The sequence below is a fragment of the Salmo salar genome, chromosome 11 (genome assembly GCF_965601325.2).
Source record: "Salmo salar chromosome 11, fSalSal1, whole genome shotgun sequence".
Lineage (NCBI taxonomy): Eukaryota > Metazoa > Chordata > Actinopteri > Salmoniformes > Salmonidae > Salmo > Salmo salar.
In genome coordinates, this window is record NC_138301.1 from 96,162,622 (window position 1) to 96,182,844 (window position 20,223).

A 20,223-nucleotide genomic window follows, 5' to 3' on the forward strand; every position below is an offset into this window, starting at 1 on the left:
TGTGTATTTGAAATACCAGATACAGTATTTGAACCCAGGTCTGGTTGGTGAAGGAGGAGATTCATTTTTTATATTTTAGTAATTTAGCAGACGCTCTTATCCAGAGCAACTTCATACATTTCTTTCTTCCCCCCCGTACTGGTCCCCCATGGGAATCGAACCTACAACCCTGGAGTTGCAAACACCATGCTCTATCAACTGAGCCACACGGCACCACGTTGGAGCCTCAGTGATTTTTCGGCTGTTAATGGAGCCTTCCTCACACTATTTCATGAAGATGATCGGAGAATTCACAGCCAGGGGACAATAGCCTCTTAATATATGCTCAGCCTGATAGCTGATAGCTATTCAGAAAATCAACAAATTATGAACATTTGCATCAGAAGCATCAACAGCCACATTTTAAGCATAATCATTAAGTTAATACAATGCAATATATATATATATATGTATATATATATATATATATATATATATATATATCTTTACATGCTAACGATATTAGCCACTACTTGACAAAGAGTTTACATTCAGATAAAGGTGACACCCCTAGGCCATGAGATGGTTTACTTGTCATGAACCACTCCCCCCTCACAATGGTATCTCCCGCCACTGTTTGATTGCCCCAGGATAGTATGTTTATACAGCTGAGGGTCTGAAAATGTCAAATGTGCAGGTGTTGAGAGGCATGTACCACACCTCCTATGAGCGAGTGAGTAAGCGAGACTGTGACACTAAGGTGTCTGTTCACAAGTCATTCAACTCTTCCTCCAGTCTCCTTTTAACCTCATTTAATCTAATTTACTCAACAAAAGGCACATCTCAATAGGTGATCTAGGTCCTTTCCTATTTTGTTCTCTATTGCTCCTCTATTGTTCCTCAAGAAATGACATCACATTTGACCATCAGAGCTTGAATGCCCTTCTCCTTTAAGTTTTCAGTTGTTTCTAAAAAACACTATTTTGCACTATTTTTTTTTTTACCCTTTAGTGTGTGTACTTCACTATATTTATACTTTGGATATCACTTTTCAACAGAAACATTTAAAACATCACTGGACTAAGTCTTTAAGTGTGACTCAGTCAGTCACACTTCTTCTGACTTGAGTCTGTACATGTTGAGTGGATGTCTATTGCTATCTACTCTAAAAGGGTTTTCTGTCTAGCCTCAAATGAGCCAAACGTGACTGATCCAATTCCAATATGTGTTTGCAATACCCACACCTACTTCACACTCACTCATCAACCAATTTTCATACTCTGATGAGGACACATAACCAGAAGCCTTATGACTAACATAGACACACACACACACACACACACACACACACACACACACACACACACACACACACACACACACACACACACACACACACTTGAACACACCAGAGCTCTAACATCAAATATCTTGTAGCTAACTGCTCATCCATCTCCCCAGTGATACAATACCTCTGAATGCTATCTCAGGAATCTGACCCTCTCTCCGGGCTGAAACCCCAGCCTATTCACTGTGAGACGGAGCTCCAGGGAAATGAAATGTGACACACCAGATGTGGGGAATAATCATGTATGCAACCACTTACACCATCAAGCATATGTGGGGGACAGTGCAGCTGGTTAGAGGAATGTAGTTGTAAGTTGTTGCTTTTGAGTCATTTCACAAAAGCATGAGTAGGGAGGATATTGCCGAAACTGGGAATTGACGTGTAGAAGGGTTGGATTATAATGGAATTGTTTGGTTAGGGAAGTGTTTTCTTGAGGGTATTTGCATTTATATATCTGACATGTATCCAGTTAGTGGTGTCATAGGTGTCAGAGGAAGGCCCTAAAAATAGTCAAAGACCCCAGCCTCCCCAGTCATAGACTGTTCTCTCTACGACAGCATGGCAGGCAGTACCGGAGCGCCAAGTCTAGGATCAAAAGGCTTCTCAAGCCATAAGACTCCTGAACAAGTAATCAAATGGCTACCCGGACTATTTGCATTGGGTACCCCCAAACCCCTCTTTTACGCTGGTGATACTCTCTGTTTATTATATATGCATAGTCACTTTAACTATACATTCATGTATGTACTACTTCAATTAGCCCGACTAGCCGGTGCTACTGTATATAGCCTCACTACTGTTATTATTATGATCCTTTTTTTATTTCCTTATCTATTGTTCACTGAATACCTATTTTTTACTTAAAAATTGCACTGTTGGTTAGAGCCTGTAAGTAAGCATTTCACTGTAAGGTCTACACCTGTTGTATTCATCGCACGTGACAAATAAACTTTGATTTGATTTAGTGCAGTGGTTCACAAACTTAGTCCTCGGGACCCCAAGAGGTGCACGTTTTGGTTTTTCCCCTAGCACTACACAGCTGATTCAAATGATTAACGCTTGACGATTAGTTGAATCAGCTGTGTAGTGCTAGCGCAAAAAAAACAAAAAAAAACCTGAAACCCTGAGTTAGTGTGTGCTACATATGCTCATTTGACTAAGCACTTGCACTAGATGATGTTGCAATGTACTTGATTCAAACCTGTGACAATCTGTTAAGTTACTCAACTATTTAGCTGTAAACCGAACCTGTCTCTTGTCCTACTTCCCCGAATGACCTCTTCCTCTTCTTACCTCCTTCTTCTTTGTACCTCTTCACTCTCTCCATTGTTTTCCTTTACCGGGAGACTGAGTTCTGTCTGAAACTTGAATCTTTGTCTTTGTAAATCACGCTCCTCCTTTCTCCCTGTCTCTTTCTTTCATTCCTCCCCCTCTTCCTTGGTGAATACCTCTCACCCATCCCTCTGGGCCTCTGTGCGTGTCTTGAACCTTCCCAGACTTTATCTGCTAGTGATCTTACATTAACTCCTACTAGTCCAATGTCTGTACACTATGCACCCTTCAGGACAGGCCAGGATATGAAGATGTAGACACATTCCTGTGGCCTAAAGCCCTATGTTTAACACACATCTCCACTTACGTTCGTAGGGAGGAAAGCAACACATGAGAAAATAATGTAATATGGGCTTAATGCGAATGCATCTTGTTGTTTTGCAAAAATGGTGCATTGATGTTACTGGACATGTTTGATTTGTGCGTTCGTATCTCACGTTCAGAAATCGGCCTGACCTGAATAGGATTAAACCAATAGCCCCTTGTGGAAAGGAAAACAATTGCGACAATGTTTACTGGTATTTAATAATCTGCTAACCAATACTATAATGGGTATTAAGGTTGAGCTGCTAATTGCCTAAGTATTAATGAATGATCCTGGATCAGGGCTAACTGGTGGCTGTGGCATAGCCTTACAAAACTGCTGTTTGGTTTGAGGTGGTTGTGTAGCTGGTGCAGGTTGATCTAGAATGCTGGTCAGTAGTACACTTTAAACCCCAATATGCTGTCATTACTCACATTTTTGGAGGAAACCCATTGCAATTAATATTTATGAGGACAGTTACTTAAAGTGATTTTCTAGTCATTACTCAAACCGAACTATGCCCATCCCACCCCACCCACCCACAAACCCCATTAGGTCAGGACAGGACAGCACCCTAGGGTGGGACCCTGTTAAGCCCCAATGAAAGAGAGTAGTGTTCTACTGGTCATTGAGTCAATCTACTTCATACCCCCACTGTGAAGCCTGATTCCATTGAGCCTGATGCGCTAACTGGCTTCACAATGATAATGTTGACAGTCTGAGCTAACCGGTCATAGAGAGCTAGCTATTTTGGCTCGCCATGAACAATGTAGAGGCTTACAGATGTAGGATCATAATTTGAGCCAGTTTGCTACAACAGGAAAATAATCCTGCAGCAACAGGAGTTGTGAATTATTATTTGGATTATAATTAATTAACTTTTTTTGTTGGGATTGATCCATTTCTTGTTAGGGCAAATCAAGTCTGACATTTTAAAGTGGAAATTACACATTTTAGAAGCCTTTTTAAACCTTGAATAAATACACTACAAGTTTGCATTTCTGTGCAGGAAAATTCTTAGCAACAAAAGAGTGACACCTGGTTTTCAGGTAGACTATAGCGAGAGTCTATTGTAGTCGAACTGTTGTCGAAACGTTGTCAATGTTGGTGCAGCGTTTCGGAGCCTCTGGCAGGTGTCTGCAGTGCAGATTTGATTGAATTCCAGGTGGAGTTTGTAAGAGGAAACAGAAGTTTCCTTTATCCAGACAAGCTACTAGACTGGCCTCCCTCCCTCTCCTCCTATGCCTACCCATGCTTATCTGGATGTAGCACAGCTGCTTGCCTGGGCAGTTCATATCCTCTCTGATTCCCTTCCATTGTTCATTGTCACCTGTGCTACAGGGGCCAGATGTTAGAGCTTCCCCTAGGCAACGATCCCGACACACCTACTGTATCTCCCCCAGCACTGACAGACATTCGGGCGGGCAACTCACACACACACACACACACACACACACACACACAGACACATACCAACATGCACGTACTGTAGGCAGGCACACATATGCACGCACACACACACACCCCAGATGAAAGGGTAACATTACCCCAGACGTGCTAGAATAATATCCACCTGTTGTTTTGCTACATGACAGGAAAGATAAAATGTGGTGAATGTATTTGGGATTTTCTACTAGTTGTGATATTGATTATAGTTGTCATATAGCTGAAGTAGTAGTAATAGCTCTACAAGGTTAGGTCAATAGAAGTTATTGCAGCCGTTGTAATTGTCTAGTTTTAGGGTTTACTACTTGTTGTTGCAGAGGTAATAACAGGTGTAGATGTAACAGTAGTAGCTAGTAACAGTAATTTATAATCAAATGGCCACCCGGACTATTTACAGAGATTGCTGCTCCTCGCTGTTTACTATCTATGCATGGTCACTTTACTCCTACCTACATGTACAAATTACCTCGACAAACCTGTACCCCCGCACATTGACTTGGTACCGGTACCCTCTGTATATAGCATCGTTATTGTTATTTTATTCTGTTACTTTTTATTTTATTTTTGAATACTTTATTTAGTAAATATTTTCTTAACTCTATTTCTTGAACTGAATTGTTGGTTAAGGGCTTGTAAGTAAGCATTCACGGTAAGGTCACAATTTGATACACACTCCCCTATGTATTTATTTGGACAGTGAAACTAAACCTTTAAATTTGGCTCTATACTCCAGCATTTTGGATTTGAGATCAAATATTTCATATGAAGCAACAGCACAGAATGTAACCTTTTATTGTAGGATATTTTCATACATATCTGTTTTACCGTTTAGAAATGAATGTACTTTATGTATCTAATCCCCCATTTAAAGGTGTCATAAGTATTTGGACAAATTCACTGATAGTGAATTAAATTTAGTAAAAAGTGTAGTATTCAGTCCCATATACCTAGCAGTCAAAGATTACATCAAGCCTATGCCACTACAAACTTGTTGGATGCATTTGCAGTTTGTTATGGTTGGGTTTTCAGATTATGTTGTGCCCAATAGAAAGTAATGTTAAATAATGTATTATGTCATTTTAGAGTCACTTTTATTGCAAGATTTACAGATGCATAAATATCATACCCCCATGATCTTTGTGCATCTGAAACTTTCTCACTCATCATTGTTCACAATTCATTCAAGATTATCTACAATCATGGTAGCATCCACATTAATATACAAGTGTTTAGAATCATGTTCTCTTCTTATTTACAACAAAAGTGACTCCACGTGCATAGCACTTTGAATTTATTTCACTGTTGGATTTGTTGCCCTACCAGACTCAGAAGAAGAGGAGAATATGTGGTTTTCAAAAATGGCTTTATGGAATAGCTAGTAACTTGTAAACATTTACCCATTCCTATGTTAGTGCTATTTTAATAGCAATGTCAAATAATATATAACATTGGTGTTCAAGCCAATTCTATTATATGACTGTAGCCTTCCGTTTTTTAATTCCGAAGAATGTATTGTGATGGTAATGACGTTTGTTTATGATGTTCATTATTAGTCTTTGGCTTAGGTCGCTAGCAAGCTACAGTATCTTCAACCTAGCCTACACTCATACAACTGCTTGGTTGTTTGGATGACCCAACTGCTGGGTTGCAGGCATTGGGCCACTTAGTTGGGTTGTTTTCTTTGAAAAGAGCCAGGGTGGGGGGCATGGCTTAGTAGGTGCGTGGCATACAGATAGTCATTTTAGGCCACCTGTGCGAGTAAATGATATTCCTGTTAATCTGTTCTGTTGTATTGTTGTCACATGTTAAGGCTGAACACTGACAGTTTTGTAGCTTCGATGAGGCTTACAGAGGTGTATAACTTCCTCAATAGCCTTTGCAAATGCCAATATTGGAATAGCTACCAGTTTACTACTATATGTAATCAGGAATGTTAATATTATATGTAATATGCATAAATATTCAAGGAAAATGTGTATTTGTAGTGTACAAACTTCATATCATGAACAGGAATGTCATTTACTCTCACAAGTGGCCAAAAATAATGATCTGACAGCCACATCTCCAATAAGCCCCACCTCCAATCTTCTGATAGGCTGCCGCTGCTACAATATGTTATTAAAAAGGCTCAAATGTCAACTCCTCTATCACAAAAAGGTTACTGTTTGAACCTTTACACTGGCAGCACAGTATCAGTGTATAAGGGTCAATCTGTGGTGCTTTTGTGAAAAGATAGACATCATGGCACAGGGGTTCTTCGAATAATCTTTTCAGAGGGATTAATCGAGGAACCTATTTGACCACAGGGGCAATCTTTTTAACCCCAAAAGGTTCTTCGAGGTTCCTTTACTCCTAAGAGTGTATAGGTGAATTTTTCCAAAGATTTATGACACCTTCATATGGGGGACTAGATACATAAAATGCATTCATTTCTAAATGGTAAAACAGATATGTAGGAAAATACACTCAAATAAAATGTGACATTCTGTACTGCTGCCTCATATAAAACATTTGTTCTAAAATCCCAAATGCTGGAGTATAGAGAACAATAAAAAAAAATGTTGCTTCACTGTCCAAATAAATATATAGAGGAGTGAAGTTGTGAAATTAAAGCATTTACTACCCCATCAAATCCAGTCCGGGCTCTAATCTCTCATGGACAAACTACATCATCTGACCAATTACGCGAGACTAGTTCTAGGTTAACCAAGATTACCCAGGCTCAGACAATGCAGCTCCATCCTCTCAGAATAGTGCCTTGTGATTGGGTGAGCCCTGGGCCCGCCTCCCCTGGCTCCCGGACTATATAAAACCACAGAGGAGCCTCTCCCGGGTTAGAGGAATGTGACAACTGAATTACCCTTGCCCTGAGCAAATACACACACATACACACACACATACACTACACATACAGGACCTATACACACAGGACTACACGCAGGACCCTAAAGACTTGGGCCAATGTTCCCCGTTATGGTCGACTTCTCAGAGAAGTACCTGGAAAGGTAAGTTAGAACCCATGGGTGTTATGCTCTATGTGTGTATGCTCTCTGCTGCTTTTAGAATAAATAAGGAGAGGGAGGGAGAGAGGGAAGGAGGGAGAGAGAGAGAGAGAAGGAAGGAAGGTGACGTTTTAGGCTCTGAGGGATACTACTCAAAAGCTGTTAGGAGGCTAGCTGACCTCTCTCCTGAATCTCATTTGCCAGTTGCTGGGTGAGAGGACTCACGTGTGCTTAAATCTATTTTGAGGACACTTGTATCTAGAGATTGGCCTTGTCTTTTAATAATCGGCCTGGATTTCTTAAGTGGTCTCTGTGGTTGGTAAGGTGAGTAATGTTGAGAATGGACATTTAAATTAGGTCAATGGCTTAGTTTGGTGTTGATTTATATATACTGAACATTTTAGGACAATTCCTATTTTCAGCATTTTCCTTGGTTGGAGAAGAATGTACTACTGTATTGGAATTCAGATTCAGGCGCTCCTGAAAAGTACAGATTTATGTCTCAGTGTGTTTGCCTGTTCTGTTTTTAAACAGCCTACCCCGATCCCATGGAATTACTCGAAACCCACATTCCTATTCAACCTGGTCTCAGAGCCTTTCATAATATTCTGTACTTAAATCTGAGACACTCCAATTAGTATGATACTGTATGTTACGTTTCATATGGTATGTTTTAATTTGTGTATTACCATCACCCATTTCGTATGATATGTTGCAAATTAAAATTGGAATATTATATGTTCCGAATTTGCAAAACGTACAATATGTTGCAAATTTGAATTTGCAAAACTTATGATATGTTACGAATTCTAGCTAGGTGGCTAACATTAGCTTGCTGGCTAACGTTAGCTAGGCTAGGGGTTAGGGTTAAGTTTAGGAGTTAGATTAAAGGGTTAAGGTTGGGATAAGGGGAAGTGTTAGCTAAAAGGGTTAACATTAGGGGAAGGGTTAGCTAACATGCTAAGTAGTTGCAAAGTAGCTAAAAAGTAGTAAGTCGTTGAAACGTTGCTAATTAGCTAAAATGCTAAAGTTGTCCGTGGTAAGATTGGAACTTGCAACCTTTAGGTTTCTAGATGTTTGCATTATACCACCCTACTTTCATTTTTCCCTCAAGTAACCATCTGTCCTATGTAACCATTCCAAATGTGACATATTCTACTAATTTCAGTGTCCCAGATTTACATTTACTATGTTACGTCTAGTCTATGAGATCAGGTTGTCCTATTCAGTCTGTGAGAAAATAATGGGAGGACCTTACTGTCTCTTGCTCAATGAGAATGATGTTGTCCTCATAGTGGGGAATAACAGGGATATGTGCAGCTACACTGTGTTATGCAGACATACACACGTACGCACGCATGTATGCACACAGACACACACACACACACACACACACACACACACACACACACACACACACACACACACACACACACACACACACACACACACACACACACACACACACACACACACACACACACACACACACACACACACACACACACAAAAGGGAGGCATGTGTGTATACGGTGCAGGGCCAGGCACATAACCTACTGCAAACAGCCAGAGTGGCGGACGGGGCAAAAACAACCACAGAGTCGTTCACCTTGGGGTCTGGGACTACCCCCTACCCTTCTACCCTCTATCCTGACTTTTGGTTGGGTGCTGCCTGGAGGTGTGGAGAGGGGATCCAGTACACACAGGGAAACAGAGCCACTGGGTAGAACAGAAAGGTGGATGTACACACAGCAGATGTGTTTTAACAAGCCTGATTAACTGACATGGTTGAAACATCTAGTAGTTCAGAGCAAGACTTCATGCCCCAAACATTGAGTGATGACAGGCATGCGTTTTCTCTGATTCTATAGTGGGACTATTCAGTAAGAGCGTTTTCTATCTTTTCTTGCTCCTATGCTACTATACATTTATATCTGTGTAATACCTCAACGTATAATTCTTTAATATAGTACTATACTATGTACTTTGGTGTAGCACATTTCTAGTATGTCAACAATGTTATTTGTCTTTCTATGTGATTTAACGTTGGTGTTGACATGCCCCCCCCCCATCACCCGTGGCTGTCAGTCAGTCAGCCACACTCTAGTACATCTACTGTACAGCTGCAGTGTGTCTGTCTGCATCTCCCCAGCTACCCAGTTCTCCCCTTGAGTTCTGAGTACTTAGCTAGCTAGATATCCCTGGGAGCACGGCCCAGTTTCACACTACCAGGAATAGCCTGGAGAGAGGGTATTACTGTCGGTAATGTGAGCCAGGAGAAGTGGGAATAACATGGAAAGACCTGAGATAATCATGGTGCTAAAGACCCTCCAGCCCCCTCTACACACACACACGCACACACACCACCAGCCCGGCAGATAGGGAGCGTGGCAGGTGATAGAAGTATTTTCTGATAGCGGGTGCGATGAATGGGATCAGAGTGCATCCTAATTTGTTAATCTCCCAGAGAGGGATGTGGCTATCCTAATATAAGATTAGCCTGTCAGGTTTAGGGCTATGTTTAATGAAGAGAGGAACATATTCATATTACTGCTCCTGATGGCTGGGCAATTAGCTAGCCGGCCAGGGTATGAGGAGTGGGAGAGGGGTTGACGGTTAGAGTGAGGAAAACATGTTAAGACAATACAGATGTTGTTAAGGGCACAGGGCCAGGTGAACAGGAAGTTGTCAAACTGCAACACACTTATTAGGCGACAAGATCTCGTCCAGGTATTTTGTCTTAATCATTTCACTCTCTCACTCTGTCCCTTCTCACCTTCCCTTGATCCCCTCTAATCTTGCCCCTTCGCCTCTCGGTAGTACCAGTTGTTCTCCCAGCAGGCTGTTTTTTCACTCGGGGTAGCCTGGGTAGCAGAGCCATGTGGAATGTGTCCCCTGCCTGCCCTTTGTGGCTTTGTGTGTGGGTGTGTGTGTGGTGTCTTTACCCTGCTGAGTTTGAGCTCCTATACTGGCCTCTACTGTAACCCTCGGCCCCGCAGGCCCAGTGTATGAGCTAATAATCACAGCAGCAACGTGATGGATGGCCGTGGCCAGAGAGCTGCCATGTGCGTAGTAACTTCCTTATCACTGCCTCGGCCTGAGACGCTTTTCAGCAGCCTCACATGTCCTTGGTTCTCAATAACACTTATAGACCCATGGCACAGAACATCACTCGGCAGGTAGCCTATCGGTCAGAGCATTTAGCCAGTAACCCGAAAGGTCGCTGGTTTAAATACCCGAGCCGACAAGGTGAAAAATCTTTCGATGTGCCCTTGAGCAAGGAACTTAACCCTAATTTGCTCCAGGAGTGCCGTACTACTATGGCTGACCCTGTAAAACAACACATTTCACTGCACCTATCTGGTATATGTGACAATAAAAAAAACACAAAGAAGTAGGGTAATCAACTACTGAAACATTGAGATGGTTTGGTGTGGGCTGTAGGATGGTCTGCTAAGCAAAATGGCATTTACCTGCAGTTTTCATTACCGTAGCGTATTTTATTATTTACTCTTTGTTACCATCTTTTTATACCAAGCAATTCAACCTTAGTAGACATTAATCTGCAACGTTCAATTGTTGGGAATGGAGGACCATATCCCTGTAGTATCCCAAACCAACCAGAAGGTGACAGTGTTGAGTTGTATATTCAGTTACCTCTCCCAGTCCTCACTGACCATAGTGTTCACAGCCCTGTCATATATTTCCACCCAGCCTGGGCCCAGCGTAGTTCACTCCACTTGTATTGAAACCAGACCTGCATAATAAATTGTTTCATTAGGTTTGCAAATATTTTCCAGGGCTCGTAAAAACGAGTCCCTCTGCTCACATGCATTGGCATAGCTTCCCTATTCGGCTTTAACCTCACATAGTTGAAACCCAAACTATGGTCATGGACGCTAAAAATAGAGCAATCAAATAGATTCCACTTCTCTATGAGGATTTTATGCCTTTCTAAAACAGCTTTTTACTTGGGGTAATGATAACTTCAGACTGGTGAGTGTGGGTTGTTGGGAGAAAAACTGTGCCAGAGGTAGAGTGTAATGTTTTTCACCATACCAACAACCCAATTTTACTCCACTAACGTTAGCTCCTCATCTGGATAGAGCATGGTTTAATACAACCCTACTGTGGAATACTATAATCAAGCCCAATGCATCACCTATAGCCCTTTATGGTGCCTTGTTACAGATCACATTGTGTTTATAGATGCCAATGGTCGCAGCCTGTCACGCAGATAGCCCTAAAATATCCACGCTGATCAGTACAGGATGTTAGAAGCAGATTGTTCAAATTCTTTGTGGTCCGTCTTTTTTCTTCTTTTAACAATCATTTCTTCTCTCTCTCTGTCTGGAGGATCACGGTGCTGACTGATATTTCCTCACTTTCTCTCTCCCATCCTGCTGAAGAGATAAGAGAGGAGAGAGGACATTGTAGCTCTTTATCGAGTGGCCTTCAGAATCACTTTCAGAGGCTTCTTTCTCGGCTCTGAGACAAACATCCCTCGAACCAGCCCCAGCTTGAGGGCATGTTGTTTTACTAGTCATTAATTAGATTCTAACTCACACGTTTGGCAAGTTCCTCTCCCTGTCCTCTCCTCTTACAGACATCTTGAAAGAGGCTTCTTGTATTCCTCCTCATTCATCATCTACTCCTAGTCCCCTCCTTTTTCCTCCTTGAAAGAAATGAACTACTCAGCTCCTGGTTGCCCTTGATGTCGGCTGGTGGAGTCATCTTAAATAGTTGCCCAGGTTGCTTCCTGTTTCCTTCTTTTCGCCCCATCATAATATGCCTGGAAAACCCACAGAGGTGGCCTGGCAACACCATCCAAACCAGGCCCTTTACACCCACTAGTGACCACTGATGTCGTCTTTGCCTCTCCACCCTGGAGCACAGACACTGGGGCTCTTTCAGTTCCCAAGACTGGCTGTGGATAAGAACCAGGAACTAAGCAGGGGTTTGATGATCAGGTGTTGGGAGAGGGCCTTTGGAGACGGGCAGAGAGAGGGCGAGTGTCTACTGTATGTGTGCGTGTGTGCATGTGTGCTTTTGTACAGTATGCGTGTTAGTGTGTATCTGTTCGTGTCAAATGAAATCAAATAAAATGTTACTAGTGTGTGTGTGTGTGTGTGTGTGTTTTCAGGCTCCAAAAATGGAATGCTGGGTTCTTTTGTGGGTCCTGTGGTCTCACTGGGGCTTTTGGTGACATTAGGCCAGCTGACAGTGATTAGGACAGCTGCGCTTTAGCTAATAGCTAATACACAGTGGAAATCAACCAGGAAATGGGAGTCATGTGGGGTCACGTCTCAATGAGGAAGCATGTGAGGTCAGGGGGAGGTGCTAGCAGCCACCCAGGGATTTGGGACAGCATGGAGGACTAGGGTTGGCATGCCGTCTCCGGGAGATGGCGATGGGAAGGGGTGTTGCGTTGTGTTATTGGTAATGTGGGTATATTTTGGTTGATGGAGGAAGAGGGGGTGTAGCTATGCCCCGTGTCCCGTCCCAAAGGCCCCAGCCCTGGGTTAGCTCCCTCTCTTAGGGTCCCTCTAGGCACCTGGAGAATGGTGTTATCGTGCGGAGGAATGAGGAGTGAGTCTCTCCTCCTTCACTGCCACATTCACTCACTCCCTGCCTAAGGACCTGCCAGGGGTAGAACTAGAGGAGAGATAGATTGAAAGAAGACATTGACAACGGAGAGGGAGAGATAGTATCTGTCTTCACACTGTGACTTCCACTGGACACTGCTCTACTCTACTACACTTGAATATCCTGCTGAAGTCTGAAATGTATACAGCCCTGGCACTTTTTCACTTTTCTGGTTTTGAGCATATGGAACTGATTTGAACCGCTGGAGTTTGTTTTTAAAGTTGAACTGTTTCCCATGACTTGGAAGACTCAACCCCTTTTCTGTGTCTCTCTTTCCTCCCTTGGTCTCTCCCCATCGGTCTCTCCTTCTCTATCTCCATCCATCCTTTCTTTCTTTCTTTCTTTCTTTCTTTCTTTCTTTCTTTCTTTCTTTCTTTCTTTCTTTCTTTCTTTCTTTCTTTCTTTCTTTCTTTCTTTCTTTCTTTCTTTCTTTCTTTCTTTCTTTCTTTCTTAGGGCCAAAGACATGAAGAACCGGCTTGCTTTTCTGAGGAGGAGGAATGAGTCTCCCGGAAGCAACCCACCCGGCAAATTCGACAAATCCTTGAAGTCGTCAGTAAAGTGAGTGTTTTGTGTATGACTATGTGTGTTTGTATGTTTGTCTGTGTGTGTGTGTGTGTGTGTGTGTGTGTGTGTGTGTGTGTGTGTGTGTGTGTGTGTGTGTGTGTGTGTGTGTGTGTGTGTGTGTCCACATGGCCGCTTCTTGGATCTCACCCCAGCTGGTGATGCCTTGGCTCAGACAGACAGACATTCAGACGAGTGGGCAGCGTGAAGAAGCGCTTGTAAAGCCACAGAGAGAAAGACAGAAATTAAGGAAGGAAGGGAGGAAGGAAGGAAGGAAAAGGGATATTGGATTAATTACATCTTGATGTGTTTAGCGATTCCTGGTTGATCCGTAAGCTAAGGCGGATGTTATAGCTGTTATAGGTTAGGCGGATGTTACAGCTTTGTCCTACAGTTTATTTATGCTCCTTTTTCTACCTATTTAAATAGAGAATGTTTTAGAGTGTGTATCTGTATTATCTTTAATGTATGTGTTTTGGCGGTTAATTTTGAGTTGCAACGTTGTGAAATGTTGATGGGTCAGTCACGGGACAGCTCTGCTAACAGACAGATAGGTCCAGTCAGACTACATCAATATCCATGGTTACATAAATGTCTATACTGTATTTATACTGTAGCTATGTGGCTGTTTTGACTGGCAAAACTGGTTGGTCCTAGATAACAATGGTTAATGTACAAGTCTAATGTCTGCATGCTGTCATTGCGCCTTTAGAATACGCGCGCTTGAACACAAGCTGCATCTACTCAACTGCTATATTATTGAAAATTATTTCAAGCGTGCATGTATGCATTGTGTTGCATAATGCATTAAATATCTCTCAGCAACAGTAACAGAACGAGCAGGAGGTCCACTTGTCAGAGTCATGCTTTATATTATGCAATGATGTACAGAGACAGGCATGTTTTGTCCACGGAGGGAGGGAGGGAGGTGTTTGGCAACAATGCATCAGAACAGGGAATTTCATTGATTTGTATTTAATTGTTATATTCAATAGAACATAGTGCATGTATGTTAGGCAGACATTTATTTAGTAGGATATTTAATTCATTCACAAAGTCAGTTGCAACATTAACTGATAGAAATGGAAATAAAGTAGAAAATGGAAATGTCTGGGCAGATAGTGTTTTATGATGGATTCACATGGTTGGGTCCTATTCCTCTGTTGCCATGTCAATAAGGCCGCCAGGTGTGTTGAAGGAGAGGAAGCATATCCTCTATCTGAGAGCAGAGAGAATGAGGGAGGAAAGGGGAGGGCAGAAAAGTTGGGGGGGTGGACCCTCAGCCTCAAACCCTATCCCCATTGGCTGGTTTAGTCCCCGCCCCTCCTCTGCCTCCTGAGCTGCAGTGAGAGGGAGTATAAGGTGAGACATCTAGTGGAACCAGTTAGACATACTTACTTACGCACGCACACACACACACACTCATACACATTCACACACGCTCGCTCACTCACACACAGCCCTAGAGCACCAGCGAGTGTGAAAGAGGGAAAAAAAGCAAGTGAGAAGAAGAAGAAAGGAATAGCAATTCCACAGAGTACTAGCCAAAGGACCACACTCCTTACCAGTCCAGTGCAGTACAGTGGAGCACAGGGCTTCGGATGGGTCACACCATGAGAAACCTGGCAGAGATGGGCTTGCTAAAGAACCGCTACGTTTTCATTTGCAGGCCCACCCCGGAGGAGGCACTCAAATGGGGGGAATCTCTGGACAAGCTGCTGGCCCACAAATGTAAGTCTGCCTTTCCTTCTTACTCTTCTCCTTCTTTATTCTCTCTGTCCATTTAATCAATCAAACCCAACGGGATAAAGGAAATGACTAATACCCATCTGGGTTTGATTGCCATATGTTCCCATGTGGATCTGGTTTAAGTTGAACTGAAGCATGGGGAACAATTGCATTGATCATGAATAAGGAACAATGTGCATGTGTTTTGGGGGGGTGGTATGGGCAGGAAATATGTTCATACTTGTTGCTTATGCAATGTGAATTCAGTGTGTGTGTGAGTTGTTGCTCCCTTGCTGTGAATGGGCAGTCTGTTGAGGCACTCTGCTGCAGCTCTCCCACTAATCCCGGTGGATGAATAGAGCCATGCATTAGTGTAGGGGGAGAGGGGACAGATTATGGATGGGCTGGGCGGCTGAGAGAAAGAGGACGTCAGAGTAGTGTTGCTATATTTGTATGATTCCATAATTCATATCCTTGGTCTGAGCGCTGTCGGGCTGGGATTCCAAATCTCCATTCAATTGTTTCTCTCTGTGATGACGTGGGCTCAGACAAGCCAACACCATTTATCCCTAACAGAGGAGAGACAAGCGGCGCAACACTTTGATCCCAACTTGCCCTCCTCTCTTTTTCTGCCTTTTCATGTTTTTTCTTACTTTCTTTATATATTTATTCTGGCTGACCTGTAGTGAAGTCTCTTTCTGCTCCTGTATTGTAATCAGCATGTGAACAGAAAGGTGCTGGTGACCAGGCAGGGTGGGACTCGGCTTCCTGCTATTCTTACTCTGCCGTTGTCTTTTCCTTAAGTCATTAACGATACCATCCCAGTAGCCAAAGCAACAGGAATAGGTTGACAAGCAAACCTCCCCCCCCCCACCCCCCGACCATGAAAGGAATCTCTTTGTACAGAGACAAGATGAAAAAAGTGTAGTGTAGGGTCAGTGGGGTGATGTTGTGTATGGGAGGTAAAGTAATCAAACAAGTTACAGTGGACTTACAATTAATGGACAATCCAGTTCTAGGAGAAAGACAGTCATGTGGAGGCGGCTGGCTTTAGTCCCCTTTTTAACAGTGTGACTCAATGGACTGGGCTACTGTGCTATTTAGGTAGTTTCCCTCACTGAGAGAGATGACGCTATGTTGCCATGGCTCTGCAGTCACGTCCACTAACCCACACCTCTCTGTTTTTTTCCCTCCTGCCTTCTTCCCTTCAGATGGCCTGGCAGCATTCAGAGCTTTCCTGCGTACAGAGTTCAGCGAGGAGAATCTGGAATTCTGGTTGGCGTGCGAGGATTACAAGAAGATTAAGTCGCAATCCAAGATGGCGTCCAAAGCCAAGAAAGTCTTTGCTGAATACATTGCCATCCAGTCTTGTAAAGAGGTGAGCAGCAATCCCCATACACATGCAGACTTCTACCCACAAGGGATGGCGGAAAATACCCTTCAACTGTAATGTCCCCTTTTTATACCTAAACTTGCTAACCTCAACCTCACTCATGACTGAAATGTATAATCCGCTCCTAACACCTCCCTGACAGAAACTAGAAATGAACTTGTTCCTGCTATAAATTGAAAAAGCAGTGATTTTGGCCGGCCCCCTCACCATTGTTCCCTCAACTAAAGATGTTAGGTGATGAATGTGTAATGCCTGTCAGAAGGTGCTCCCACAAAGGAACAAGTGAGCTGGAGAGGATGTGAGATCATGCCTGACAAATAGGCTTTCTTTGGCCGCCTGACATGCACCAAATAGACACCCTCACTTTTCCCCTTTCCCTTTTTGTTTCAAACCTGGAGAGCCGAGTGGAAACTTCAAGTCAAAAATCAGCCTCAACAGCTTGAACCAGTTGTTGGTAGCACTGAAACTAACCTGCTATTCTGCCTCTTCCTTTCTTCCCCTCCCTGGTTCCCTCTCTCAGGTGAACTTGGACTCGTACACCCGAGAGCACACCAAGGACAACCTTCAGAATGTGACACGGTCCTGCTTCGACCTGGCCCAGCGCAGGATATACGGCCTGATGGAGAAGGACTCGTACCCTCGTTTCCTCCGCTCAGAGCTCTACATGGACTTAGTCAACCAGAAGAAGGCCAGCACCACGTCCACCTCCTCATCGTCGTAAACACGCAGAGATCAAGATAGAAAGTGAGAGACGACGACGAAAGAGAGAAGGCAGAGACTTGAAAGCAGGGGGAGGTAGATTTTTTCCATGTTCGCCTTTTTGTTTTGTTTCTGCCTTCATCCTGTCCCATCATGAGTTGGGTGTGAGAAAGACGGCGTGCTAGGCCGTGGCACTGAGGGGGGTGTTGTTTACACAACGACCATGACAACAGGCTGATTGAGGGCGGATGGAGAGCCCAGTCAGGACAGCTGGTCACCGTCATGTGAGGGCTTGTCCAAGGGTTTCTCGGATCACTCTCATTGATCACTGTCTGTCGTTCATAATGACATATGTTAGTTTGTCCGTATTTAAGTTATCTTCCGGATGTACTGGAGAAAGGGTTGAAACCTCTGCAGACATGAAGACAGTCCAGTACTGTGTTGACGCAAATGTTTTATTTAGTAATTTTTTTGACACCCCGTATCCTCCTCCTCCTTTGGAGCCAGTTCAAATGCTGTTGGTACGACACAGAGGTTTGTTTTGTCCTAGTTTTTCCATGTCTCACCAAGCTTTCATGACCATTTTCAAATGGGCTTGCGAAAAAAAGGAGAAATTGGGTTGCTGGATCAATGTCTGAATGAAAAGACGTTTTTTGAGCTTTTTTCATGTTCTCCAATTCACGGCGTACACACCTCTTTCAAGCACAGTCGGCATCTGTTCTGTTCAGCACCCTCTCGCAGGGTCCCACCTCGTCGCATTCATCTAAAGAATACGGCAAAAGACACAGAGACACAGAGAGAGAGAAAGATGGAGAAAATAAAAATACCAACAATGGAACGGACCAAAACTGCAAAAGCAGAAATGTGCCACTCACTCGAAAACATATTGGGGGGGGGGGGGGGGGGGGGGAAAGACTTGTTGCCTGTCTCCAAAGACTGTCGAAAAAAATCAGCAATTCATTGTAGCTTCACCTGGACTGAACAAGGCAGCTTTCTCAGGACATTAAGGCACTTGACTACGAAGCTTCCAAGCTTGAATTTGTTTTTCATTTTCGTTTTTACACATAAAATGTTTTCTTTTTTTAATCGTTTTAGGTTCAAACCTGCACTCCATAGGTATACTGAGCAATACTGTTGGGAGGATGCTCTTTTCATAGACATAAAAAAGAAAAAAACTGCTTCACCTGTACAAAGGTTTGCCTATTTATTTAGATACCTTGCTGGATGCTTCACCCATTGCACTCAGCCTAAAGCGCTCCTCCCCCAAACCATGAACCAGGTCCAACGCTGTCCTGACTTTAAGTGCAATATGTTATTGTTTATTTTCCTTTTTGGGGGGATAAGTTTCGATTTTGATTGGAAAGACAATGGCTTGAGCTCTGTATTATACACTTTATTTGTAAGAGTCATGTTGCAAAATTCAGCTATAAGGTTGATTTACAGTTTAAGTAAATAAACAAGAAAAGATACATGAATTAAGCAAGTAATTCTAACTGTGTACCCTGGCAGCAGGCAGCTAGGGGTTAAGGATGTACATATAATTCTTTAAGAAAACAAAGAAAAAACAAGAAAACAATAGGTTTCACTTGCGTCGAGCTGGAACCTGGCTGTATCTATGTAAATATGAGAGACTCAAAGCTATAAGATGACATGTGTTGTTATAAAAATGAGGAAGGTCCACCCTTTCCTGGTCATACAATGCTTGTCAGGAGTTTATGAAGTTTATGAAATGTATTTGATCATTTTCACTGTTTACAATTCAAACCCAACTCCTAAGATAGCAAGCAAAAAAGAAAATAGAAATACATTTGGTGTCATTGCTGAAGATAAATAAAACAAACAACTGGTGAAATAATAATTCATGTCTCTGAAATGTCATTTGCTGTGTTGTATTACATATCTGTGTCTACGTTATTCACCTTTGGTAAATGTTGCTAATACAAAACATTAGCTGGAGCAGAAACACATGCATATCCAAGTACCTATTACAATCTGAGCTCCCATACTACACAGCAGTGTGACAAGATAGCCTGTGTCCCTGGACTCTGTATTGTGTACATACAGTACAGTGTGTACGAATAGACCCCAAAAATAAACATCAATGGAAGAGCGGGCATTCCCTTCTAGACCTTAGTTAAGTATAGTATGTCCATGATCTGCAAAGAACATGCACAATAAAGTATATATTATCTCATCTTGTCTTAGTTGTGCAGAGAACACCAACAAACAAAATTGACTTGAATTGAAAAAAAGAGTTCTTTAGCTTTGTTAATACCTGGGGCTAACATGCGTCCTTTGGCATCAAAAGCATTTCGCTGCACCTTCAATAACATCTACAAACTGTGTACACGACCAATACACTTTGATTTGATCAGGACAAAGGACGCATGTTACAACCAGTGATAAACAAGTATTTTGTCTTATTGAAGAGAAAAGCCCTTATTTTTCATCATGGATCTTGTTCTGGAGGCAGCTCTACAGGGTGGTCACTAGCTGGCACAACCACAGTCATAAAATCACATTTTAAACTTAACCCTAACCTTAATCCTAACCTTAACCACACTGCTAACCCTAATGGCTTCACCTTAAATTAAGACCCAAAAGCAAATGTTTGTTTTCATGAATTTTTACAATTCCAATTTTGACTTTGCAGCTGGACCATCTAGCGCAGGGGTGCCCAGACTTTGGTTCTACTTAGGATCTACTTTTTCCACCCTCTTCCTAACGTGGTCTACCCCCCTGCCAATATTATATAACATTTCACCTTATTTTAAACCTTTATTA

At 42.6% G+C, this 20,223-nt stretch overlaps 1 protein-coding gene across 8 annotated transcripts in view; it reads left to right on the forward strand.

Moving 5' to 3' along the window:
- Positions 1 to 19,297, forward strand: part of LOC106563272 (regulator of G-protein signaling 3) — a 199,960-nt gene extending 180,663 nt beyond the window's left edge. For 5 of the 8 annotated variants that reach the window (XM_014128717.3, XM_014128719.3, XM_014128718.3 and 2 more), the window contains 4 exons: positions 13,512 to 13,616; positions 15,289 to 15,350; positions 16,559 to 16,725; positions 17,261 to 19,297. In XM_014128717.3, coding sequence (XP_013984192.2) covers positions 13,512 to 13,616; positions 15,289 to 15,350; positions 16,559 to 16,725; positions 17,261 to 17,461 — 535 coding nt within the window. In that variant the 3' untranslated portion in view covers positions 17,462 to 19,297. Of the gene's footprint in view, positions 1 to 7,233; positions 7,415 to 7,583; positions 7,736 to 10,850; positions 13,198 to 13,511; positions 13,617 to 15,288; positions 15,351 to 16,558; positions 16,726 to 17,260 lie in introns of those variants that run through there. The other 3 variants (XM_014128722.3, XM_014128724.3, XM_014128723.3) reach the window with 3 other exon arrangements.
- Positions 19,298 to 20,223: the final 926 nt, after the last annotated feature.